This window comes from Centropristis striata, chromosome 20 (assembly GCF_030273125.1).
Source record: "Centropristis striata isolate RG_2023a ecotype Rhode Island chromosome 20, C.striata_1.0, whole genome shotgun sequence".
NCBI classification, from domain to species: domain Eukaryota; kingdom Metazoa; phylum Chordata; class Actinopteri; order Perciformes; family Serranidae; genus Centropristis; species Centropristis striata.
The window spans coordinates 26409000-26436012 of NC_081536.1; the positions used below are offsets into that span (position 1 = coordinate 26409000).

At 39.7% G+C, this 27013-nt stretch overlaps 1 protein-coding gene across 2 annotated transcripts in view; it reads right to left on the reverse strand.

Annotated features, from left to right (window-relative positions):
• The window catches only part of birc6 (baculoviral IAP repeat containing 6), a 100316-nt gene extending 73303 nt beyond the window's left edge, over nt 1–27013 (reverse strand). The window contains exons 1-13 of one of the 2 annotated variants that reach the window (XM_059359204.1): nt 26585–27013; nt 15278–15459; nt 13730–13867; nt 12286–12479; nt 10075–10186; nt 8780–8862; nt 8051–8276; nt 6644–6813; nt 5526–5584; nt 3738–5402; nt 1726–1875; nt 1386–1611; nt 86–246 (exon numbers count right to left, since the gene is read on the reverse strand). In XM_059359204.1, coding sequence (XP_059215187.1) covers nt 86–246; nt 1386–1611; nt 1726–1875; nt 3738–5402; nt 5526–5584; nt 6644–6813; nt 8051–8276; nt 8780–8862; nt 10075–10186; nt 12286–12479; nt 13730–13867; nt 15278–15459; nt 26585–26795 — 3577 coding nt within the window. In that variant the 5' untranslated portion in view covers nt 26796–27013. The remainder of the gene's footprint in view (nt 1–85; nt 247–1385; nt 1612–1725; nt 1876–3737; nt 5403–5525; nt 5585–6643; nt 6814–8050; nt 8277–8779; nt 8863–10074; nt 10187–12285; nt 12480–13729; nt 13868–15277; nt 15460–26584) is intronic. The other variant, XM_059359205.1, reaches the window with a different exon arrangement.

Genomic DNA, 27013 nt, shown 5'->3' on the forward strand with positions numbered 1-27013 from the left:
ATCCCCCAACCTGTATGTATGTCTACAGTGTACAGTACTTAAAAGCTTTATTTAAAAAAAGAATATACTAAAACAGTGTCCTCACCACTGGCTTTGCCCAGCCCAGGTGCTTTGTTCTTCAGTAAAGTGACCTGGATCTGAGGAATGTTGACGATGTTGGCATTCAAGACAAACTTGAAGTCCACATGACCCACCATGCAGGCCTTGGGCAGCACCAGCTCAAACACATGTTCGTCCCAGCTGGAGCTACAAAGGCAGTACAGGAGACCAAATGGTTAGACATTCCACTGAAGGATCCCTTTCATGGCTTCCTATCAGCCATCCAAATATTTATCTAAGTTTTAAATTCTACCTGTACCAATACTAACATGCAAAGGGAATTTTACATATGAATAAAGATTCTATTGTTGTGTTGCCATTTTTCTCACCTTAAATGTTTTCAGAATCACATTTTAGTGTACTGTTGAGCTGTAATTTGCTGTAATGCAATCAATGAAATATCTGTATGGAAACCTTTAAAACTATGATGTCAGTTTGATAAATACTGAAACAAGCTAACTACATACAAGCCGTGTTTCGACTAGGGGGAAGAGTGGCCACCGAGAAAGTCTCAGGCCACACTGTCTCAAAAGTCCACTCACTCTGCGTATATCCACTACAAAAAGGCCCCAGAGGTATTTAGAGACTCCGGAGGTGACGTATGGTTTTCGCCGTCGCTAACTGTGCACAACGTCAGCAGCTGAAAGCAGCATGAATTATTATGCACTGTCTCCACTGATCATAAACATAGTGATTGTGAATTAACGGAATGGCTAACTGTGCACAGAGTGTCCATTGCTTGTTGTTAACAAACAGAGATCGCTAACTGAACACCTCCTGCAGCAGCAGCACATACACACTATACTGCTACAGAGCTAACTGTAGCTAACTGCTGCTAACGGCTAAGAAGGAGTTGATGGATTTGTCTCCAGTCACTTTCTTTAAAAATAGTCACTAAGGGGGTCTGAAAAATAGCTAAATTTAGCAACAAAGTCGGGAACACTGCTCTGCCGGCTTTTACAAATGGCGCGTGTTGTTGTCTGTAGAGTACTATGTCACATCCCGCTTGGCGATCTATCCAATCAGTAACCAGGCTGTTTTCAGGGGAGAAAATCGGCCCTGCTCTTCCACAGGGACAGAAAAATCCCGACAAATGCCGGCTCCAGACTGCTCGTATTCAAATTAGGGGCGTTTCGGCGAGTGCAACTGGCCTCATTCCGGGTATTTCCCGGTAGTCGAAACAGCCCTATAGTATGTTTGCCTGTAACCCATAACATAGGACATTGAAAGACCTACATGTTCTGTAGCCCTTTTTTGCCTGAAAATAGCAATAAAGTTAAAGCTACCTATCACTCTGAAGCTTCCAGGTTCGGGTATGTTGGGCTGCATCGCCGTGGTGCTGCTGGTGAAGGTGCTGAGGGTGGCGTCGCTGCTGTTGCTCTTGCTGCACCTCCACCCAGCATGGTGGCACTGTGGCTGAGAAGCGGGGGGTCAGTGTCTCAAAGCGTGTCAGCTCCACGAGGGACATCAGGCTTTCTGTGGTTAGCGGTTGGTCCACCAGGAGGTCCACTCCTGCACAAAGACAAGTTGGGGGAAATCAAATTAAATCAAATGTGGTGGCCATGCGGTTTGAAATGCCAAATCCAATGTGGAGAAATGAGTGAGGGTGCCTAGTGTCATTTCTACCTGTGATCCCAGGGCTAGAGGGGTTGGAGGAGGGCTTGGCCCCCTCAAGCAGCAGTTCAGCCCCTTTAGAAAGGGGGCCATCAATAAACATGTCGCCATCATCTATATCATCACACACACCTCCAATTTGAAGGAAATGAAGTTCTCCACCTTAAGAGGAGGGAAGAAACAAATTCAATACCATATCATTATATCAACACAAACATCAGCTTCTTTATCTTTACAGTTGATCAACTCACCTGCAAGCAGACCCTGAATCACGACAATATATGAATACAGTAAGTTATATAAACTGATATGACATAAAGATATGTTGAGAAAACATGTCCTACAGCTGGGCTGAACTGAGACATGAAAGAATGTTTTTCTTTTAAATCCAGAGGACCATTTCACTTTGCAGTACATGCTTAATGAGTAAAAGCAAGGCCAGTTTGATAAAGAAGAGGCATGAGGTTAGTTTTCACAGTAATCTTCATATTTAAATGTGTTTTGTGTTTAAATAAGTTTTGGATCAAATTAAACTCAGTAATTCATGCTAGCAAGGTTTGATACAGTAAGATAGTTGCTCAAATAAATACTGCAGCTTCATTTAACAGTCCACGTGATCAAACAAATTCTTAACGACCAATAATCGATCACTGATTAATTATTCCCATCCCTACTTTTTACAGTGGAAAAACTTGTCACGACTCTCTGAATACTCTCTCTAAATCTAAGATAATTGAGTAATAACTCAAGTAAATACTGGGAATGTATTTTGTTATGTAAACAAACCCCATTAAATAATAACTGATTACTCTGTGTGTGTGTGTGTGTGTGTGTGTGTGTGTAAAACTAACATGGCATTTTCAAAGTGGTCCCTTGACCACCCATTGACCTCAAGATATCCCACTTTATGGTAATACCATGCAGTTTAAGAAAACCCATACGGTTTTTGTCACGCATTAAAAAAAGCATTATTTCCACCTATTGTATTTAAATATTTGATATTATTTAATAATATACAGTTTTGGAATTGCTTAAACTGGGTATCGCTGGAGAGCTGAGACTCCTGTGGATTGAATCAACCCAATATAATTCATGAGATGATGTTCGTCCCTGAGTAGCCATTTAATTTTAGTGAGAACATTTCTTAAATCTCGACCTCTCTGTATAAATCAGCTGTTGTGACCTCCAGGAGAATTACAGCCTCATGAAAATTTAAAACCACAAACTAGACCTAGGGCATTCAGAGGATGTCTTTCCTATGTATACTGACGATAGGGGATTTCTCAGCAGTTTTAATACCAAATCTGTGCATTAATTTCTCTACGGTGTTCCTCAAGATCTTGGTATCCTAATGTAGTACATCATTTCCATTCATTCTCGATATAAAAAAGTGCACCAAATTTGTATAACAAATGGTATCAATGCAGAAATTACTGCATCAACTTATGAGACACAATTGAGCATGCATCAAGTCTGATAAAAACAGTGGGGAAAAAAACAACAGCAAGACCAAGACATTGTTGGTTTACTTTTTTTTTTTCAAAGGATTATCCACAATAAGAAAAACATAAAATTTACTCCTTATCCTTAAATTAATCTAAAATAATTAATTAAAGATAGATAGATAGATAGATAGATAGATAGATAGATAGATAGATAGATAGATAGATAGATAGATAGATAGATAGATAGATAGATAGATAGATAGATAGATAGATAGATAGATAGATAGATAGATAGATAGATAGATAGATAGATGGATGGATGGATGGATGGATGGATGGATGGATGGATGGATGGATGGATGGATGGATGGATGGATGGATAGATGGATAGATGGATAGATGGATAGATGGATAGATGGATAGATAGATTACTTTATTCATCCCCGAAGGGAATGAAAGGGAAGGAAAGGGAAACACGCACACGGCCACAAAAAAACATTCATCAAAGCAAGTTAAAGCCAGCCTATCTACTATCTATCCCTGTAGTCCACAGTGTTGTTGTAGGAAGGAAAGACTCACCTTTGGTACAGGCACAAAGGCGGTCGGTCCCAGAGCAATACGTTACTGAGACAAAGGGGTCCGTCTCTTCTGCTGACCCCTCCTTCTTAGGTGGCTCCACCTTCGCCAGGACTTCCAATGTGGACAGGTCCAGTATCATAATGAACCCAGCCCGGGTGGTCACCACCAGGTGGCCCAGGCCTGCCACCTCTAACCTCTTGCACTCTTTGTGGCCCAAGGCAGAGGTGGAGGGACTGTTAACAGTAGTACTGCTGCTGGTTGTGGCTGCTCCACATGCAGTCCCAGTTCCAGAGCAAGCAGGGCCTGCCGGGCCCAATCCAAACCCAGATGACCCATTTTTAGACCCGCATGGGAGAGCCTCCTCAGGAGCCTCCTCACTGTCATCCTCCCTGCTATCAAGCACATCTGGAGGAAGCAATATAAGAGAGGTGATGGCATCACAAGGGTCCCAAATCTGCTGCACCTTAACAGGTTCTTCATCTAAGGTGACAATACGTGTGGAGTAGTTGAGCTTGTAGAGTGCAAGATAGCCTCCACTTCCACCACTTGGAGACCTCTGCTGCTGCTGCTGCTGCTGGTCTCCTGGGGGCAGAATGAGGGGCGTTTGAGGTGGTGACCCCCCTGAGTGGTGGCCTTCCACCCCATTGGCCACTGATTGGGGGTCTCCTTTGCGCTGGCTGCAGAGAGCAGAATGGAGGCGGTTGAGATTGTTGAGAGCCTCCACTTGGTTTGTAGCGCTCAGAGATTCAGCGCCACATGGCTGCAGCCCAACCAGAAGGTGCACACCATCCCAGCAGGGCGTGATAGAGTCCACATAAAGATTCTCTTCTTCCAGCTGCTTGGGCAGCCTCAAGCACTGCACCAGCGCTCCAGGCCGAGGCGGTGTGGAGGAAGTCACTGAAGCCAGTGTGCTCCATTTGTCTACATGTCCGTCTAACCCTGCCAGATTAGTTGCTGCGTCAGCAAATTGCTGAATGTAAGTTATGGGAGGATCCTGAAGTAGAAGCTGCTCATGTGTGTCGAACTCCATCTCTATAATCTGTGGTACAGTGAAGCCCTCCTCATGGAGCCCCTTGCTCATTAGGTTGTTCATTTGAACAAACACCTGCCCTGAGGACTTGTCATCCACCTCTCTGATACCGTACAGCAGCAGCACGGGTATAGTCCTGCGTACAGCTGACAGAGAAGAGGGGCTTGGAGGTTGGGAACCTACTAGGTTAGAGAAGCCCTGCTCCTGGACTATAGTCTGGGGGTTGCAGGTCTCTATCTCCATAGAGCCTTGGTCCTGTAGAGGTCCAGAGAGAAAGGGCTCAGGGCCCTGAGTCCTAAGGGGACCATCTGTGGTCCTGCGTGTTGTAGCTGGGGCTGTGGGTGGGGGTCCCGCCATGGGGGTGCTGGTTGCTGAGCGGTAGCTGAGCAGGCCTCCGGCCAGCAGACAGGGGTAGGGAATGTTGTGGTGGTCAGGGACCTTGTCCTTTGCTTTGGCCTGGCAGTGGGCCTTGGCTTGGTTTAGTGAGGGGTTGGCACCCAATTCCTCCAGGTCCTTGACCGTGTCCTCCAACACACTGGCCACCACCTCCCACTGGAGCTTCTCTGGCTGCTGGAGCACACTCAGTGAGGTCACCCCGAGGCTCACGTCCATGCTCTCCCACTGGGACTGCTGGCCTGGAACAAAAGTAAGAGAAGATGTCTGAGGTTTTCCCGTTTAGAACCCGACACTCATGACGGAAATTGCTATTTCAATAAGGCCTAATGTGAAAAGGGTTAGGGTTAGTCTAGTCTGCATACCTGCTACTGACTCTGATCGGGAATGCTCATCACTGTCTGAATCCTCCAACTGGTCATCACTGGAAAAGAAGAAGTAGTTAGAAAAACATGACTGACATGATAAAACACAAACTGAGAACTGTTACTCACTCACTGACACACAAGCACAGATGTTTTCCTGTACTTTTTTTCCAAGTTATTAAAGTTTTTATGAAGTTTTCCAATACATAAACACAAGAAACATACTACAGTCTGTAAATTAATAAATAACAGACAGAACAAAACAAATCTGGGTACAATTCCAGTCTACTAGATGTAAGTGAATGTAAGTGAGTTTCAACAGAATAGGAACAGTTAAAAAATATAGCACCAGTAACGATCCTAACCACCCAAGTTAAACACCGGCCAGGTGGCTCTATGTGGATCTTCTCTGCTGGGCACCATGCTGAAATTTTCATGCTGGTGGGTGCCTCCATGTCTGCATTCTAGTGTGCCAGTACTCCTTTCTGTGTGCCAAACTGGCTGATGGGGATGATCACTGTACAATTCATTATCCTTAACCGCTTATCTGAACAAGTCGCCATTCCCAGCTGACATGAGAGGTGGGGGACTGGTCTGGAAAGGTCGCAGGGCTGACACGCTCTCATTCACACCAAATTTAGAGTCACCAATTTAACCTAAGCTGCATGTCTTTGGACTGTGGGAGGACCCAGAGGACCCAAGCTGACACAGGGAGAACATGCAAACTCCACACAGAAGAGCCATGGATTCAAACCTGCGTCCCTCTTGCTGTGAGGTGACAGTACTAACCACTACACCTAAGTAGACCATCACTGGAACTGACAGGGTTGCATTTCACTGAAATTGTTCCCTGTACAAATTTATGGGAAAAATAATAATGACATAATAATATCTATTAATAAATAAAAATAAATAAATAATAATAATAATAATTTGCTGATTGAGCTCTAGGCCAGACACCCTTCACCTGTAGGGACCATTCTCAATCACTAAATCCATTATCCTCTGCCTGCTCCAGCTTTTCAAATACAGCAGCAAAAGAAAGATCTATATATTTATATATACAGACAGACAGATGCATACGTGAATGCGGTTGTGTGCGTGTATTTATGTTTCACCTGTCTCCCTCTAGCTTGGGCAGGTCAGAGCAGGAGGAAGCCTCTTCGAGCCAGGCCAGTGTTGGTCTCCGAGACTCGGTCAGTGTCTGCTGGCTCTGTTCACCCCCACACAGAATCAGCTGCCTCAGGAGGGCTGGGTCGTATGGATTGATGTCAAACTTCAAGTGCACCTGTTCAGCACACAATTACACTCTTGAATGAGTCTGGGGTCAAGTGTCGTCAATTCCAATTTTCTGCATTATTGAGCGTACCAGCTAGCCTTTCTGCTCTCTTTTTTCGCCCACAATAAGTTGACACATGCCACTGTACTGCCCACATAACCCCACCTCCCCCGTCTCATGCACACTGCTTTCTTCTCTACTGCTACTAATCTCATTTGCTCCAGTTGAATAAAATCATTTTATTTGTGGTGTAGCTCATTTAAGATGATATATTCCATAAAGCGGACCACCCCTTCAGTTTATGAAAAAAAAAAGAGGTATGAGAAAACGTAGTGGTGTAATCCCATCCTGAGCAGAGAATGAAGCCACCCCCTCTGTGCATGTTGTAATCCAAGCTTCTTTTGCTTTGTTTTGGTATTCTGTCCAGCCATACATGTATATTATGCCTCCTTTCAACTGCAGGAACATTCACTAGGAACTCCAAACTTCTTATGAACTAATGCATTTTGACCGCAGGAACGAGGGTCTAAGTTAAGTTGCTGGGGCATTTTACCCTGGTTGCTGATTGGTCAAAAATATGCACTTTCATAACACAATAAAGTACTATAAATTGTTTTAGGAAGAAGCCTTAGTGCATGTGATTGTATTACAATCTAGTTGGGCTTCTGCTAGCTAGCCACTGCCACTAGTGCACTATTGCCATTTGTAGCCCACCACTACAGGCACCTCCATGTTTGCTTCACAAGCAGCAAGAGCTGTGCGCAGCCATTCCTGGACCAAACTTGGAATGTCAATCAAAACAGTAAGAGCAATGTGGAGATAATCCAAGCACAGACAGATTTTTTTCAGTCTAACAGTACAGTACAGCACCTTTAACTTAGCTTTAGCTTAAACAAAATAGTCTTCCTGCAGGGGCGTTGCAGTTTGGTTAGGTTTTGGCACACAAACTTGGTTAAGTTTAGGAAAAGATCATGGATTTGGAAAAATAAGTATGTTGATCCAGGAAGTTATCTTGGGGTGTGTCATGTAGTGAAGTGGGTGTGCTATGTAGTCTGCAAGACTGCAGATAGACCCCTTCTTATGTCTCTTTTTACAACAAGGTATTGTATCAGAGTACGATTTTTTTTTAAAGAAAAAAGATATGACAACACAAGTCAATACTAACTTATAATGTCCGACATTAAATCTTTGAAAATGAAACACAAAGCAGATGAAGTCTGATGTATTCACAATTAGAGGCGCTGACCTTCATCATTTTGGAGACATCCCAGATACAGATCTTGCCCCTCTTGGTGGCAGCAGCCAGGAACTGCGGGCAGCTACCAAAGCCATAGCAGGCGATCTTGTCCGAACTGTCAGGGCTGTTAGGAAATTGGGCTGGGCTGGTTGCCAGCGTCACTGATAGTGGCACGTTCTGTGTGTGCTCACCCTTTACAAATGGGCAATTGGGAGAATGTCGTTCATGTTCGGACCTGGAGGTTGTAGAGAAATGTTTGTAGTCATTGATATGTTATACTTAGGTCTGTCACAATAATTGCAATATCAACTTATCAACATCATGGCTACATATATTACAATATAACCTGTTGTGTTTACATGTGTTTGATGGCATTAGAACAGCAGGGATTTTTTTCTGACCAGACTTGGGTGCTGTGTCTAAGCAGTGGTTATCAGAAAAAACTGCTCTAAGACGCTCTTTGCCGTCATTTCTGGTCACATTGCTTCTGACCTCTAGTCTGCTCTCCTATATTTTTATTTTGAAAATAAAAATAGCTTTTTGAAAGGATGTACTTGCATTATTATGCTACTATATTATCATTTCGTCGGCGGAATTACATTTTAAGTCTTAAAAAGATAATAATACCGTTTACCTGTATTATTTTTTTAACCATATATCATCCAACAAAATGTTGTTATCCTTAAGAGTCCGAATTTTAATACCAAAATCGGTTTACAGTTAATTATCTGTTCTCACCAGGGTTCATCTGTAGGTTCCCAACAGACCAGACACACACTGCAGGTGAAACACATGGCTCTGTCATCCCCTGTTGAGGCAGGCTGTGGAAAAAAACAGGGGGAACAACAGGGCTTACACCAGTTACACAGCTGCATTCCCCACAGTCCACTTTTATTCTGGAGAATCCTGAGTTTGCACAAAAAGTGTTAAACACGTGGCAAAGATGACTAATACAGTTCCCTGAATGACTGAATCATGAGACATCACAAATCATCTTTCATAAGGAGACGATGTTCACTGGTATTCTTAGGTCTGTTATATTTAAGATTAGAATAGAGGTTTTTCTCTAACAGTTGGAACAAACTGGAGACTTTATCTGCCCCGTCACTCATTTAAAAAGGTAAATAAATTTATGAACAGACTTTTTACCATTCATATAGGTCTGGCTGAAACATTGCTCATGAAACTATGTCTGGAAAAGTATTTGAATCAAATAAGTTCCTTTTACTATTCAAGGGCGATACGGCAGCTGGCTGATTGCATTTAATGGCCTGATAGATGTTGGACACCGATTCATTTTAGTGTTTCCTTCTTACAGTTACAGTCAAGTAAATGAGAAAGGAATGTTAAATAATTATTTAATCATATTTTTAATAACAGCAATCAATTTAAACTGTATATGTTTAAAGGTTTGATATATGAATTGAATTGTTAATGAATGAATATGAATTTTGTAGGTTTTTTTTAAATGTATTTATTTTTTACCCTTTTTGACTCTGAACTGTAATCAAGAATGGTTCAGAACTGGACTTGATAAGCAGAACCAGAACTGTAATTTTTCAGGGAGGGAGAAAAAGTAGATGTGCTTCCAGATCTTATGTATTTTGTGTGGGACATTAAATATTAGATTCTATTCTTGCATACTTTAAAATGTAACTTGGGCACTTTAACATATTATTAATTACCCTCTTACTGTTTACTCCAATTGTACTGCAGTGACAATAACACTGAATCTAATGTTCTTTTAAGACAATAATGGTTGTGGTAATAAAAAAAAAATTGACATGAAACTTGAATTAACATGTATTGTTCCCTTGCATAGACACCAATGAAAAGGTGCAGAGCTGACAATAGTTTTAAGTTGTTGGCTTGTCATCAACAAGAGTTCCTTCTCTAACTGAATAATCTTACAGTGACGTAAAACATAACATGCTCTACTGTGCAGGCCAATAGGCCTTTGATTGCAAGCAAATACTGTAAACGGAGATGTATGAGATGACTAATGCGCTCCTCTGAATTTCTTCAGAACCAACCTGATGGTAAAACCCAGCTTGAGCCATTGGATCAGGCTGAGCCCACCTGTACCCAGCGTGTGGCCACGATGTAAAAGTCTCCCTCCTGTTGGCCTCACTGTACATCAAAGATCTGCAGAGAAAAACACATGTAGAAACATGTTCAGGTTTCTGTATGATAATGTTGAATCACGTCATGTCAGTTTTGTAGTGGAACATGTAAAATCTTGTATCTTGTATCACTGGTTATACATCCATACACCCCTCAAGAATCAGAATCCATGACAAAATGCTATTTAAATGTTGAAATGGAACACAATACGAGTTTTTTATTGGCATGGTGTAAGTTACCTGGCCCAAGAGCAAAAAAAAAAAAACTGTTAGCCTCTTACTGCTGATGTCATGGAGAAAAATAATACAAGTATAATAAGTAAGTGTGCACAAATTAATAAATCGTCACATTAATACCACAAATGGCTTATTTGTTCTCTTCAATGACTTCAAGTGTGTGCATGAAAAAACTATATTGCTGCGAAATGTATTTCCCCATCTTCCTGATTTCTTCTATTTTTGGATGTTCATCACACAACTGTTTCAGATCTTCATACAAAATTGATCAAAAGACAAAAGACAAGATGTCCCATCTCAAACTTGAACAACTTAAATACACTACCCGGGGCACTACCCATAGATATTACAAAGTGTGGCAACCATTTTTACCCCCCCTCCCTTTTTTGTTTTTTTGTGTGTGTGTGTGTGTATATGCAACTCTGTTATGCACCTATGTGGGTATATATGTATGTACAGCTACTTTGTGTATACTGAATCTTATTACTATTTTTTTCTTTTGAGTTTGAGTACTACTGTGAGTGTATAATGTGAAAAGCAATGAAAATATTTGAATAATAATAACAATAAGACAAGGACAACCTGAATCAACACAAAACACATTCTTTAAGGATAACAGAATTTCTTGAAGGAAAATAAGTAATACAAACCAGCTACACATGCTGGCACTGACTGATTGTCTGGAACATAGACTGAATATAAAGATGGGCAAAATGAAACCTCCCCACAAGTAAGGCAAAAACATCTTGATTGCCCCCTGGTGGCGGGCTCCAGTATGGGCTATAAATCCAGTCCTTTCATGTTAGTAGATGCAACATGAACTAAAAGCCAAACTAAAAACTCAAAGTTTTATTTTTACCAAATCTGGCTTCTGTCATTTTGAGGTTGTTTGTATCAGGCTTATGCATGTGTCTTGGAGCAAATCTTCTGTCCAGGGGAAAAGCCAGGTATTGTGAGACTGGTTTGGAAGTAGCATGGGCAGCCATCAGTCAAAATGAACCTTTAGGGGTTGATGCACTGGCTCTCAAGTGGCCTCATGCTCACTTGCATGCATTCCCCGCAGTAGTTCTGATTACACAGACTAAATTTTATTTTTTAAAACTTCAAATCTTAAAACATTTCCAGTAATAACAAAGAATAAGTCAGAGTATCGATAAAGACCTGGTAATAAGATCACAGATGACATGAACATAAAAACCAAACAACCCCCACAGCTGGTAGTCTTTTACAGTCCCAATCCCCTCATAAGACTTGTTTAACCAATGTTTTTTGTGATTATTATATTTTATGGCACACAGGGTGACCGCACTCAAAGTGTGAAGGTCGGCACCTCACTTACTTCATCATTTAGCTTATTTGTTTAACTTCATTTAAAGCAGTACTTCACTTTGTGACTTTTCCTTTAATGCTTTTTTAATTTCTGTAAATTATTTATTTTCAAAGCATTTATCAGTAATATAAAAAACAGAAAGAAATATTGATAAATAATGTTGTTAAATAAGGTTTTGCCTTGCAGGTTTATCTAAGTGGTTTCCCTAAAGTTTGTGCCTATAATCCTAAAATTTTCAGTAAAGACCCTTCAGTGCTCTAAGAACTTATATTTACTTATAACTTTTTACATATGGCCAACTGTTGGACTGTTTTCCCTTCAATAAGTGAAAATATTATTTAAAAACTGGAAAAAAATGTCCAAGATCACATGACTGTTTAACAGAAAAAAAGGGCGAAATCTGAGGCAATAATGTTGGTTACAGAGTAACAAAGTGTTCACATATTGCTTCTTAGCAATTTGTGCACGCTAATCAATGTAGAGGATCTAAGGATGTTGTGCAATTGTTTGATTCTTCAAAACACAAATCATTATTTGTTTCCCTGCTTGCTCACCTATCTACAGAGCGCCCGGGGCCCACCCCAAGCTCAGGCCTGGCGCTTGACAAGAGGTAGGAGAGCCTGTCCATGATGGATGAGGCCACAGACAAGGCAGCTACGTTCTGGTTTATCTTTTTCAGCTCATTGACGATGGCGCTGGCCACCAGCTTCAGCACGTGGTGGGGAAGATGGAAGGTCACTGTTGCCCACTGGAAGAATCAAAAGATCACAGAGAGATGGGTTTACAGATAGTCAAAGAAACGAAAATAACAGATCAGAGGGAGAGTTATAGATCAAATTTACAATTTTGTAAAAGTAAAAAAGTAAAAGAAACCGATACAAGTTAATTTCACTACAATGTTGAGAAGTTAGTGTTATCATTATACAGAATGCAAGAAGGAACCATGTTCTTAAGTGTACACCGTGACACATTCAGGCACGCAACGACACCTGAGAACTGATGACGCTGTCGGCAGCACTGCATTTTTAATAAGATTAACCATGTAAAGCTAGTGATTTGTTCATTTCAGTGCATACGCCAACAGTCAAAGTACCTCTGACTGTAGTGGTTCTCAAAGTGGTGTCTGGGGACCCCCAGGGGTCCACACGGTAGTTTTGGCGTTACATTTAAAAAAAAAATTTAAGTCAGAAAGACTGTCTGACGTGATGTGCATTGTTGAAATACTGTGTCTTAGTCTCCAAACTGTGATATTGAACTTGTGAAATATCATGTAATACAATGTCTTTTTTTTTAAAGACATTTTTTGCAATACATGCAGGAAAGGGCTTCGAGGCAGATTCGAACTCATGCCACTGGCTTGTGAGGACCAAGTCTCTGTGGTTTGTGCTCTACCAGGTGTGCCAGCAGGACAACCCAACACTGCACATTTTTTGTGAAGTCCATTGCATTGGATGGCAATAGGATGTAATTGCATCCACCCTAAAGAACTCTTTAGCCAAACGTAGTTTATATCAGTTTGCATCATAATTTAGTCTGAATGACCCCACAGTGGGGAAGCATTTTTAGCCTTCCTTAACTGGATCCTCTTTCATTATCTTCTAATACGACATCCCATATAATGTAATATTGGTCGGGTCTTAAATTCAATAAAGTGAATAAAAAAATCTGTTATGTTTGAACTGTTCATACTGTTAATACATAAAAATGTTTAAAAAATTGGGCCTGGGAAGAAAACTGATGTTCATATATAACTATGGATACAGATGGAAAATCCTGACGGTTATTTTTTCAATGATTTAGTTTTCTTTTCCTTTTCTTTGCTATCAGGAACCTGTAAATCTAAGAGAAATTATGTTTTGTTTTTAAAAAGGAAAAATATCCTACATTGTATGAAACCTGTTGGCCTCAATAAAGATAAAATAAAAAAAATAAAAAAATCTGTGCGCAAACAGTACTCTATTAATATAGGTTTAGCAATAAAACAAAATCATGACAAACCTTAGCCACTTTGTGATTGGCTGCTGTCTCATGTGAGGTATTCTTCAGGCCTTCTTTGAGCTGGGTGATAAACAGTTCATAGCCCTCTGTGTTCGACACATCAATCTTTTCCTGACAAGCTGACAGCAGCTGCTGAGCCTGAAAATACACAAAGACATACACACACACTCACACAATGTAGTCTTTTTAAAAATGTGAATGACATGACATGACATGTCATTAGGGTTGGGTACAGAACGATGTACGCTGCTACTGGTGAGTACCATTTCATGTTTTATCAAATAGCACCTACATTCAGAGAGAGCATATCTTGTTGAGAGAGAAATTATCTTCTCACAGCAAGTTAGCTGAGTGATTGGAAAAAAAAAAAACCATACTGAAATTTCTCTGCCATGTTTGTTGTCATTTATGGTCTCTGTCCTGTCCCCCCCACACACACGGACACACACAAACACGGACACACCAAGGTTATAATAGTTTTAGATTTTTCATTAGTTTTAGAGTGAGTTTGCTAGTTTTAATTAGTTTTTATTTTTTGGAAAATGCTTAGTTTTAGTTGAGTTTTTATTAGCTTTAGTGTTAGTTTTAGTTTTTTTGTAATGGGATATTTGTTGGGTGCCAAATTAAAAAAAGTCACAATAAATGTTTCCTTATTTCCTTTGTCTTATCCATCTCAGCTCCAATAAGTTTATTAAGTCATAAAACCAGATAGATTAAATACATTTCATATCAACCAAAAAGGTGTACGTCTGAAAAAAGTTGACAAAGACAAAAACGAAGGACATTTTCAATAAAGTTTTAGTTTTAGTTACGGTTTCAAAAAGTATCTTTTTTTTTTAAGAACTCTTGTTTTTATTTTTATTTCAGTTAACGAAAATGTTTTTTCAATTCTAGTTTTCGTTATTTCATTAGTTTTTTAGTTAACTATAATAACCTTGGGAAACAGACACACAGACACAGACACACACACAGACACACACAGACACACACAGACACACACACACACACACACACACACACACACACGGCAGTAGAGGCTGCAGTGGAGACAGTGAAATAGAGTGAACAAGGCTATGTCGATCCTGCAGCACAATTCAAGTTTGGACTTATTTTTACAACTGTAATTACATTTTTGTGATTTTTTTTTTAAAATCTGCACCATACCCAACCCTTGGTTGTCATGGCATAAAATCAATGATTTTTTTTACCATTTTAATGAATCAAAACTTGATGGTCTCACAATGTGCTGAAACAAAAATGTTTAAATCGAAAAAGGAATCTTAAGTCTAATCAAATTCAGGATACGTAGAATTATAACAACCTGATTAATATTGCTGTCTTTCACTTTTTTCACACAGATACAATGTTCTTGTCACCATTCATTCCGAGATAGTGTAAAACTCCCACACGGCTGACATTTTCATTCACCTTTTATTTTGTAAACAGATGTGTCTTGGCACACTTTGCCCTCTTTCATTATGCCAGAGTAGTAATTCAAGGTACTTCCTGCTGTCTCTCTGAAAAACTAAAAATGTAGTCCTCTCTTACCTCTGTCACTGGCAGCTCTAGCTGAACCATATCCTCAGGCTTGGCCACTGGAGGCTGGAGAGCTGTATCCAGGAGCAGGATGCCGTTCAAGTCCTTCCTGCATCCCACTGCATAGTCGTCCACAAAAAGCACCTTGTCCACTGCAGGAAAGTACTGACACCTAACATGACCGCCAGGTTTAGCTATGACAAGAACAGAGGAGAGGAGAAATTGTCAGTAAAAGTATGTAGGTAAAAGGCTTAAAGAAAAGCATAAAGTCCGAATTGTGTCTGTAGTACCAAAATAAATGAGCAATAAGAGGGCTTATTAAATTTGTAGAGCTGCAACAAGTATTCGATTAAACAATAATCGATTATCAAATTAATCGTCAACTATTTAGATCATCAAATAATTGGTTTGAGCAGGTTTTTTTTTTACAAAAATAAGTCCAAGTTCTCTGATTTCAGCTTCTTCAAAGTGAATATTTCTGGTTTCTTTGTTCCTTTATGACGATAAACTGAGTATCTCTTTGGTTTGTGGACAAAACAAGAGATTTGAGGACGTCATCTTGTGGTTTGATATTTTGATGAATATTTTTCAACATTTTATTGACCAAACAACTAATCGATTAATCGTTTAAATAATCGAGCAGATTAATCTATAATGAAAATGATCGTTATTTGCAGCCCTATATATTTGTATACATGTCTATGGTTCAAAGTATTTTTTATCATGTTTTCTTTGGAAAGTTTATTTACTACTATGAAGTTTGTATTCTTATTTGTTGAAATTAAATGTGTGTTGACTGATTAGTTTGTTGTCGTGAATTTTAACCAGAGTTTGTTGATCACAATGTATCGTTCTTCATGAGGTATGTACCTGGGACGCATGGATAGTGAGTTTACTGCGTCCTTTTCAGATTTGAATGTGTTAATGACGCTGAACAGGTACCTAACAACATCACTGTCTATGCATACATTTCACTTATGTGCTGTGTCCAAAATCACATACTATGCACTACATGATCAATCTGGACATCATTCAACATCATTTTGTGTAAATAGTCAGTAGTACGATGGTCATCGTATGTTCAGATGCACTTAATTATAATAACTACGTTACTTCCTATGTGTGCAACCATAGTAACCTGTGCCAACATCAGCTCTACCAGTTCTACTGTATCTGACAGCAAGCATATTGAAACAGGGTTTTTAGAGCAGTCTCACGTCTGTAGAAGTATTTCTGCTGTGACCAAATGCTAACCACAGGCAAACTCCTGGATCTCATCACATAGCTGCAGTGATCGCAAAAGGCTTTATTTCAAACCAGCTTCGAACTGCATTTCCTCCATTACTCCATTCCTTCAACTTGAACTGTAAAAACTGCCTTGATGCTTTATTTATTATTTCATGACTTAAGTATGCTGTTTGACCTAACAAATTTGTAAATGCTGAGATACATCCATAACTTGGAAAATAAAGTGCATTTAATCAAGCGAAAAGGAAAATTGTAATTAGAGTAAACAAAGTGAATTAATAATAATAATAATAAAGTCCTAAAATTGGTGCATAGAGTTGGTCAGTTGCCTAGAATGCACCTCAGATTGTCGCATTGTCAGGACAGATAACTGCACAAAGCAGAGCTGACAGAGTTAACCCATTAAGGCCGGGAAAGCAGATACGTCGTTTTCGTAGTATTTGTAGTTTTTTTCACCTATTTTCGGTCTCTTGGCCAATGAAATGCATCAGAATACATGTGGGAGTGTAACAATACAACATTGGACTTTTCCAGAACTTTGAAATCATGGTGGAAGATGACTATAGCGGAGGGAGATTAGAAGTAAGTGACAGAAGTGATCTTGATGAAAACAGCACCGGCGATTTTATTTCTGATCCAGACTTTGAACCCTCAGAACCAATCGACCGGGATTTATGGATGAGGAATATGTTTTTAGACGACATATTTTCACCGAAGAACAGACAGATTTATGGCCATCTGGAGATATTGATAATATTATTAATAATTTATTAATAATAATAATACTAATTGATTGTAATGATATAAGAAATCATGACTGTTTATGTCTTATATTACTTTATGCGTTGTTGAGTACCCTGAAAAGTGCAATATAGATCAAATGTATTATTTATTTTTATTATGATTATGATTATTAATATTATTACAGTAGGCTAATGAGAACTATGTATATTTCTTCCAATGGTCATATCATGTTTGCATCTTGCTAATGGGCATGTATTAGTATTATGCATAGGATTTTTATTCAGTCAAATGTAACATTTGCTGAGTTTGTTGATTTTTTAAAAAACCTTATTGAAGGTTTGGACAAATAAACTCAACTTCTCATGAAAGCCACGGGTTTAAGCTCTTGAATAATTTCATGAATTTCATTTCTATCTGCTACAGAGGCTGAAAAATCTTCTGTTGAATTTCCAGAAAAAATTCAGGTTTTAGGGGGTTCTTTCAAAATTGCCCATACGTTTTCCAGGCATTTTTTCCAGGCGTTTTAGGCCTTAATGGGTTAAAGAAAAAATTGGGCCTGCCTGTTAGCTCTTGCCAAGTCAACTGCTTTTTCTTATTAGAAATTAGGTTGGATATATGTTAGTGCTTGCTGTACAGCTCTATTGATTTCTAATTTCAAAATCAGTGAATTGGCCCTTTTTTCTTTGATCCGCCAGTGGCGCAAATTAAAATAGCTACAAATTACCAAGCCTGTGGAGGATTGTATCCAAACAATGCACGCTGACTTGGGCATTCACATGAACATGCATCACTAAGACCAGACGTAGTCAAGAATAGGCTTAAGTTAGTTTGGTGCAATCAACACAAAACAAATTCTCAGACTGGTCTTAAACCCCTGGTCTCTTTTTTTTCCAGGTTTTTTAATATTTCTGCATACTGGGGTCCCCAAATAGTCTTAGAATTCCATAAATTGGATATCACTGGAAAGCGTGGATTCAACAAGTCCAATCGTATTCATGTGTGATAGTCCCCATTGTAGCCATTTCATTGTAATGAGAGCATTTCTTGAAACTTGAACCAACTGTATAAAACGAGATGCTGCGATTCTAGGATAGTAACCAACTCATGAAACTTTACAACCACAAACTAGAGACCTAGAGCATTCAGAGGATGTAAAGCTCCCATAGCTTTATTGACAATTTGGGTTTCTCAGCCATTTACAGAAGTGCTTCTCATCCAATCGCAGAAAATACAGAAATCTCCAAAAAGCTTTTAAATCCAAATCACAGCATGGATTTTTCTATGGAGTTTCAAAGGAATTGGTGTTTTGATCTAATACTCTGGAGGGGGTTTTGACCAATTGTATCTATTCGTGATATTGAAAAAATTGCATAACTCAGCAGTATATGTGTTGAACAATGTGTTGAATAGTACCAATCCAAAAATTGATGCAATAACCTTTGGGTCTTAATGAGCATGGATATTGATTTTTATAAAGCCATGCATCACTGTTCTAAACCCTTATACACCTTAATATGTTTAATAAAGTGATTATTATATTAATAAAGTAATTTTATCAGAAGCAGCCCACAATCCCTAAGGCAAGGCAAGAGAGTTTATTTGTATAGCACCTTTCAACAACAAGGCAATGCAAAGTGTGTTACACAAAATATTAAAAGCATTGGAAAGAGACGTAAAATGACATTCAAATATAAAATTCAAAAATTGAAAACGAGCAGATAAAATATTTAAGAAAAAAATGATCAAATATCAAAGAAATAGAAGTTACAGTGCAGTATTAGCAATTATTGTTTGCTGAAAGGCAGTGGCAAACAGAGAAGTCTGATTTAAATGCATTAGAAAGAGACATATATAAAATTACATTTCAATATGAAATTTTAAAATTGAAATTGAGCAGATAAATTATTTTTTTTTAAATACATGAGAAATTATTTTTTATACTGAAAGGCAGTGGCAAACACTTTGAGTCTCAGATTAAAAAGAGTTGAGAGTTGCAGCAGATTTGCAGTTTTCTGGGAGTTTGAACGCTGCCTCGCGATGTTTAGTTTTGACTCTTGGAACAGGGAGCAGACCAGTCCCTGATGATCTGAGAGTTCAATTCTCTATAAAGGGGGGCTGAATTATAAGGGGTCATAAGAGAAACTTAGGACCAGCCTTACCAAAGACCAGTTGGTGCAACCAGCCCCAGAGATCTAACTGAAGTACCTCTACCCTGGAAATTCAGAAAGTGCCTCTAGAATGTGAAATATGAACATGAGCAGGGCCCGGAGGCAGTATCCGACACATGCCCAGTCACTCCCACATGCAGACAAACACACATACACACAGCATTTGAATTCAATCCCAGAAGTCACAGAAGCAAATTCAATCAGCTAGTCCACTTACAGTCCTCAACATGGCTTGGGTAGGGCAGTGCAATATGGTCAAAATCCTCAATCACAATGGATCATTTCATATCTCGATAATGATATATATCACAATAAATGGCTCCTGGCAATTCAAAGATAAATAGTCCTTATGAAACAATCACAGTAAAGCCTGTTTTTATGTACGGTGGTCTGAGTTAAATACTTGACGATTGAAACTGACTACTTAATATTTTATTAAGAACTTAAGTGCAAAATAGACACAATAGTTAAAAGTGAGATGTATTACATTTTCTGCCTCCCCCAAACAATTAATATAATATTTTTACAAGAAGCTGATGAAAGCATTTTAAAAGAACAGTTGGCAGACACTAAGTCACAAAATATTATACATTTGGTCTGCATCATCTAGGGGGGGAAATGATTAGTCGACATTGACACAAAAATTTAATAACTGCATGTAAGTTGTATAGTCTTCATAACCTCACTGATTATCAGATCACTGGTAATAATAACTGAGGTAAGCTGTAGAGAAGAGCTTTTTTGACTGGTTTAAGACCTACTTTGTTTACATTTGATGTAATTGCAATGCACAAGTAATGGAAATGGAGTTTTCATGTTCTCCCTCAGTCAGCGTGGGTAGCCCATAGGTGTAAATGAGAGCATCAATAGGTGTCAGTTTCTATGTGTCTGCCCTGAGATAGTCTGGCACCCTGTCCAGTGTGTACCCTGCCTCTCACCCAATGTCAAGGAGAGTCTTTTTAGCTTCAGTCGCCATGTTTCTCAGCTAAGTTGCCCAGAGACTTGCCTCTGGTGGTAGCTACTGTGCATCACATAAAACAGCACGACTGCCAGTTTAAATAGACAGAATGAGCAGCGTCTTAAATTTTGAAGGCATTGAAAATCATACCATCGCATTTTCTAATTAACCTTGTATGCCGTAATACCGTCAAAGCCTAGTTCAACATACAGCAAAATCATTCAAACTATGAAGATCAAGTATCACTCATTTTGCCTTGCGGTAACCCATCCCCTGAAAATGTATTAGAAAGTGCCAAAAACGAGCCAACGAGATGTAGCAGCTGCCCTCGTCAAGTGGAATAATAAGGCCTCACCCACCTGCTGGCGGCTCTGCAAGGCTGCTATCTGCATACTGCTCCGCTGCGGTGACACAAAGCCTTGCCCTCGGTAAGGGAAAAGGCAGAGGAATGAACACTGCATTCCTAATCAGGGTTTGGGGATATAGCAATGGTTAGGCCCAGTGGCAATTATCTTTTGACGGGGCGTCGCCTAGTGACAAACTGATGGCAGCATTAGGGTATGGCCACCATGACAGGACTCTTATCTAACTTTTTTCTGCGAAAATATAATCTATGCTGTCCTGAACTGGACCATCTTCAATTCAAATACTTTTTTTTTTTACATCATCATTAGTTGACATCATTTAATTGTCATTTCAATAGCATGGCTGCGTGCTTGTTTGTGTAAAAAGTAGCATCTGGTCTGATTTTTATGCATATGTAATATGATTCAGATCAGGCTTGGGCAGTAGTGTTTTTTCATACAGTCATTACATATCACTTGGTTATACAGTATAGGACCGAATTTTGTGTTTGCGTTCCACCTCCAGCTGATCACCTGTCCGTCATTCTTCTGAAAATTAAGATTACAAAATAAAATGAAAAAAATCACAGAAAAACAGCTTGGTCTGTTAGCTGGCTCCCCTTTATCGTCAGGATGTGAGCCAAACAAGAAAAGAGTTCTGGCATGTTTTTCAGTTCAGTCAGCTGTAGAGACTGACCTCCGGTGTCAGCTGTTATGCATTACACATTAAAAAACAGCATGTCTGTCTGTGATAGTATCTTTATTTTAGACAGTATTGAAAATCAAATTGGGAAAAATGCGAAGTGATTTCTCAATAACCTGAATACCTTCAATTCATTCAAATTCATATATAAAGCCTAAAATCACAAATGTGCCTCATAGTGCAGCATACAACCCCTCTGCACTTTGACCCTCACGCCAGTTAAGAAAAAAACTCCTTTAAAAAATGAAAACACAAAAACAAAACACGCATAGATAATACAAGTAGTTTCAGATGTGTGGACTTGAATCACGAGCCCCTTTCATAGAGCCGTGTCATGCCGGGACATTTACGGCTCTGGAACGTCTCGCCTGCACTATGAACATGCCTGAAGCGAGATGCCGGGATCAAGTGATCCCAACAATTTTCCGCCTCCAGAGGTAGTCACAAAGTCAGAAAATTGGTGGGATCACTTGATCCCAGCATCCTGCTTCAAGCGTGTTCATAGTGCAGGCGAGACGATACAGGGACCACTATGAACGGGCCGTCCCGGCAAGGCGGAATATTCGACATTTCGCAAACTTGGTCCGACAGTTATCAAATCACATCAACTGCGGCCTCCGTCGCCAACTGTGCACAGCGTCCGCCACTTATTGTAAACAAACTGGAACACTAACTGTACATGTGGTGTCCAGTGCTTGATGTAAACAAACGGAGGTCGCTAAGTGAACACTTACTGTGTAGCCTATTAGCACTGTGCTACTGTACAGCACTGTCGTCTCCTCCCACTAGGGATGGGTACCGAATTCGGTACTTTTATAGGTACCGACCGAATTCCGTCGGTACTACCGAGTACCGATTCATGTAAAATCAAACGGTACCATGTTTCGGTACCTAAACGGCGTTAACTTTAAACTGATCATTGATTTCAACCTGTTTTCATTTGGCGTCTTTGATTAACAAGCGTGCTGACAATCGCACAATTTTTTATTTTTTTATTTACCTCCTCGTCTGGTCCTGTCTGCTCACCGCAGCCACTAGCTGCTGCCCTCGTCCACCCCGGCGCAGAGACGAACAGCCCGGTTCTAGGCCTGCTAGCCACCAGCTGCTATCTCTCCAATGTCTCTACCCGGGCTTGGCCTTCGTCTGCCTCAAGATTGGACCTTCCTTACTCCGTTTGCTCTCTCCATTCTTCTGTAGACCAGTCATTAACAGCTAGCAGCTAATACTCCGCTCTTGAACTCAGGAATATTACCTGCCACTTTACTCCAAACTGCCTCGCTGAAATTAAATCCCTCGGACTCCTGCGTCATCCTCGATATGTGCACAGAGCAGCCCGACTCAACTTTCTTTATTCCAACCATGCTATGCCCACAATACTTTCTGACCAGTGCTCCGCCGCACAGCTACGACGTCATCACAGCAAATCACACTGGGTTTTTTTCCTCCGTGCACTTGCCACCTGAGAGCGTTCCTCTGTGTTGACAGCATCATCCACCTCCCAACCTCTGTTCCAGCATCCTTTGATAACACTGCAACCTTCATGTTACAAAATGCAAGTTCACTCAACAATAAAGCACTGCTCATCCTGGATGTTATATTGTTTTGATATAAATAAGTTATAAGTTGTTTGATATAAGTTTATATTTTGAGAACTAAATATGTTGAATTGAAAAATTTAGATTTTATTATTAAACAAATTAACATTTATTACCACATAAACAAACGCAAAAGTACCTAAAATTGGTACCGTTGAGCACCGGTACCGATTCCCAGGTACCGGGTATTGGTACCGTATCGGTTCAAATGTGAAAGGTACTCATCCCTACCTCCCACTATCCTCAACCTTGTTCTGCGACACCGGACTGCACTATGAATGGGCACGAATATCACACCTTCGTGGGTTCACTATGAACGCCCTAAGGCTAAAAGCCTGCACAGATCCTTCCGGCAATATAGCGGGACATTTGTGGGACAGCACTACAAAAGGAGCTAATGTCACTGTTTGTTTCATCCTCACTTCCACAACATGCCATCAACATGCTTGTCACTGTGCAGTGTAAAACATCTGTTTTGATGCCTTTAAGGGTCATTGTGGGAGAGGCATCTAAATTCCTCACTGGCCTCTGTCAATTTTAATTGGCGACAACCAATTAAGTTGGAGCAATTCCAGGACTAAGTTAACTCTGAAGTTGTTAAGATTTTCTTGCTAGGTTTTCTGCAGTAGAAGAGATATTTCTTTTGGAGGTTGCACTTGTTGTGTGTGTGTGTGTGTGTGTGTGTGTGTGTGTGTAGCTAGACCTTTTCTGTTTAAGAGCCAGACCTTTTTTGTTTTTTCTGTAATTTTATCGTTTATTATAAGCCATGTATAATAAACTCACTCTGTTTGGTTGCAGATTAAAGGTTCCAGTGAGATCATGGATATATAAAGAGAACTGGATACAGTATTGGAATTGGGGCCCCATTAATTCCTACGAAAGTTACTCAGAGCCATATGAAGTCAAAAAAGTTTGATAGCCGCATATGAAATTAACCACAGCTTCTATGGCTCTTCTGCATCTATCAAATAATTTGGAAGGATGAGCAGGTGTAAAAAATTTAAAAATCAGTTTGATATTATTCCAAAACACTGGACTGAACAGTACTACCCAATGTTACCAATTTGGGTGTCAAACTTACATCAACAGCCCTTTGAATTAGACTTTGTCCAATTCAAATGGTGACAGTTATTTGATTTGCCAAGCAACAATAACATAAGAAGAAGAAGAAGAAGAAGAAGAAGAAGAAGAAGAAGAAGAAGAGCATGAGGCTGACCTTTCTTCCAACATGTATCCATATTGGCGCAGTTTTAGATTTCTTTTAGACTAGCTTACTCTGTCTTTTGTCATCACCTCAAAAAACACGTTAACTCTCTAGTAAACAAACACAATGTGCACTGGGGGCATCTTCCCCCTTTCCACCTCTAATGCCAGCTCAGCAGTAGGCTAAATTGCACAAGGAATCTCAGACACTAGCCCTATTAGTCCATTAATAAACAAACATAATATTATGTTAATCACATTGCCATGTGTGTCCTGAAACATTTATAACCATATATCTCTCTCGCTTGCTGTGTTGAGTGCAGAGCCTTTGTTGTAATTCCACCATTTGGTCACTTTTGAGCCTTTCACATGGCATCACTATAGTCAGCTCAGAGTCCCACCTACATTAAGATACTATCTGCACTGAAAAAAAAACAAATTTGAGAAAAGCAACCCAGTACCAAAAGTGAGTCAAGCAGAGTGCACTTGAGCCGAACCATGCACTGGAAATAAACAGGTACTAATATTGTTTTGATACATAACTTTTGTTCAATGATAACGGTCAGGATGAAAACTTTTCCAGAAATACTGAAATCCGTCAGCAAACCAACACAATTTGAGATGTTAACAAATGCAAACATTAGACCACTGTCTATAGGATATCCAAGCCAAGTGTGTTCATCTATTTTTTTCACTATTAGAAAACACTTTGACTGATGCCATGATGTGTAATCAAAACATGTCAGTGATCAACGTTGTTGTTATCAGGGGGCACAGCTTGATAAACAATTTACAATGTCCTGTATGTGACTGGACTTCAGTGCAGACATACAGCCCAACAACACAAGTTTTAGGCTGGTTATTTGACTGAATTAGCCAAGTTAGTCCAGCAAGCAAAGATGGCCCAATTACACTTTCTCTAAAGCACCAAGTCAGTTTATCTTCAGCATTACAACAAGGCTCCAAAATGACTGACAGCAAATACGATAGGCTGTAAAGGTAGGCAGCTAAAATGCCACTGGTTAGCTTGGTGGCTATCACAGTAATTCCTGTTAACACAGTGCAACATTACTACCTTAACTATGTTGTGTGCTACTTTAGGTAAATACAGTCACTGACACAAAAAAAGGTTGTCTGGAATACTACACTGTAATTATTATTTCAATCATCTATATAAATTCTACAAAGAAATATTAATTCAGTGCTTTTACTTTAAAATAGCAGTTTTTCATGTAGTGCATTACTTAGTGATTGTTTGTTATTATGTCTCCTCAGTTTTGTATGCAAATTGAGTCATTCTTTCCAAGTAATATTCACTAAACCAGTTCATTGGCTTAATTAGTTGATATTTCCAAGTAAAATGTAATGTGAATCTGTAATTTACTTGTGTATTTTCATTAAAAAAATAAGTGGTTCTATTAAATAAATATTAGTTAGAAACAGTCTGAGTAAAGATTACAAACACTTTGTGTGGAAAAACTTGCCTAGCTTTTTTTAAGTAAATGTCACTCCAATTTTTATCAGTGTAGCGTTGTTTTAAGTTAACCATCTGGAGTCTATCTATTTATGTAATAACTTAATTTATATACGATATGTAGACAAGCTGAGACAAGTCAGTTGAAAGTGCAATCATATGAGCTTTCACAGTGTGCCATTTATGTTTCTAGACCATTTTTAAATTGTGAATATTCTTTCTACAATGAAAACCATTACTATTTTTAATTTACATGCAAATAGAATGTTTTGTAGTTTTATTATTTATTTCTGCTGTTTTTTTGTGTGTATGAATGGTAAACAAAAAAGGTACATTTCCATAGACACCTTTGTCTTTTGTTTGTATTTTTGGTTCCTGGCAGCTTTATACTTTGTTGATTAAAATAAAATGAAAAATCTGACTGATTGTGTGGAGAAAAAGGAGGCATGCATGTGATGTAAGGACGGACTGAAAGATGCTTAACATTGACAGATACAGAATGCATAGGAAGTTGACAAATTTGAACCAAAACCTCCTGGACTTGAGAGGTTTAAACAGCTAGATACTAGCCTGCCCGGTTATGACATGTTGCAACAGCGGTAAACGGCACTAAACCCTGGCGGTCAAGGAGCACGACTTCATAACTGACTACAAACAGATCAACGTCCGAAGACGGTGCACAAACAAAACAGGCTCGACGAATCCTGTTTGTCAAAATAATGTAACTAGGCCAAAGACTAGGAACAGCTAACGTTAGCTAGCTGTAGTTGCAGCTCAGCCTGTGTCGTGCTTCACCACATCTAGAGTCTGTTGACAATCAGTGGCTGGTTTCTAAAACTGAAACTGTCGGTGTCACGGCTCCACAGAGGCTCCGGGGCTTACCGTGCAGGGCTGAAGCCTGGAGAATGGCCCCCGAAGTGCCGTCAATGACTTTGATACTGCCACGGCTGGTAACGGCCAGGATAGCGTTGAGGGCCGGATGGTAGGACAGGCTTCGCAGGCCCTCCTCGTCGCAACGCAGGCAGCCGTCTCTCAGTACAACCCAGTCTGAAGAGGTGGAGGAGCCGGAGCCCGGCGAGGCCGCGGCCGCCATCTTTTTTATGTTTCGCTTCCCTTCCCTTCTAGGATTTGTAAGGATCAGATGCTATACGTAATGCTGCTAATTCTATAAAACTAAGTCCGAACTACTACTCCTCTGCCACTGCTGTCTCCTTCTGCGGCTTCTTCTCTTCCGCCCGTTACCGCAGCAGTGGCTATTCACCATCAGTGCTGAGGAACTCCAGGCTGAGCTTTCTGTCACTTACACGGTAG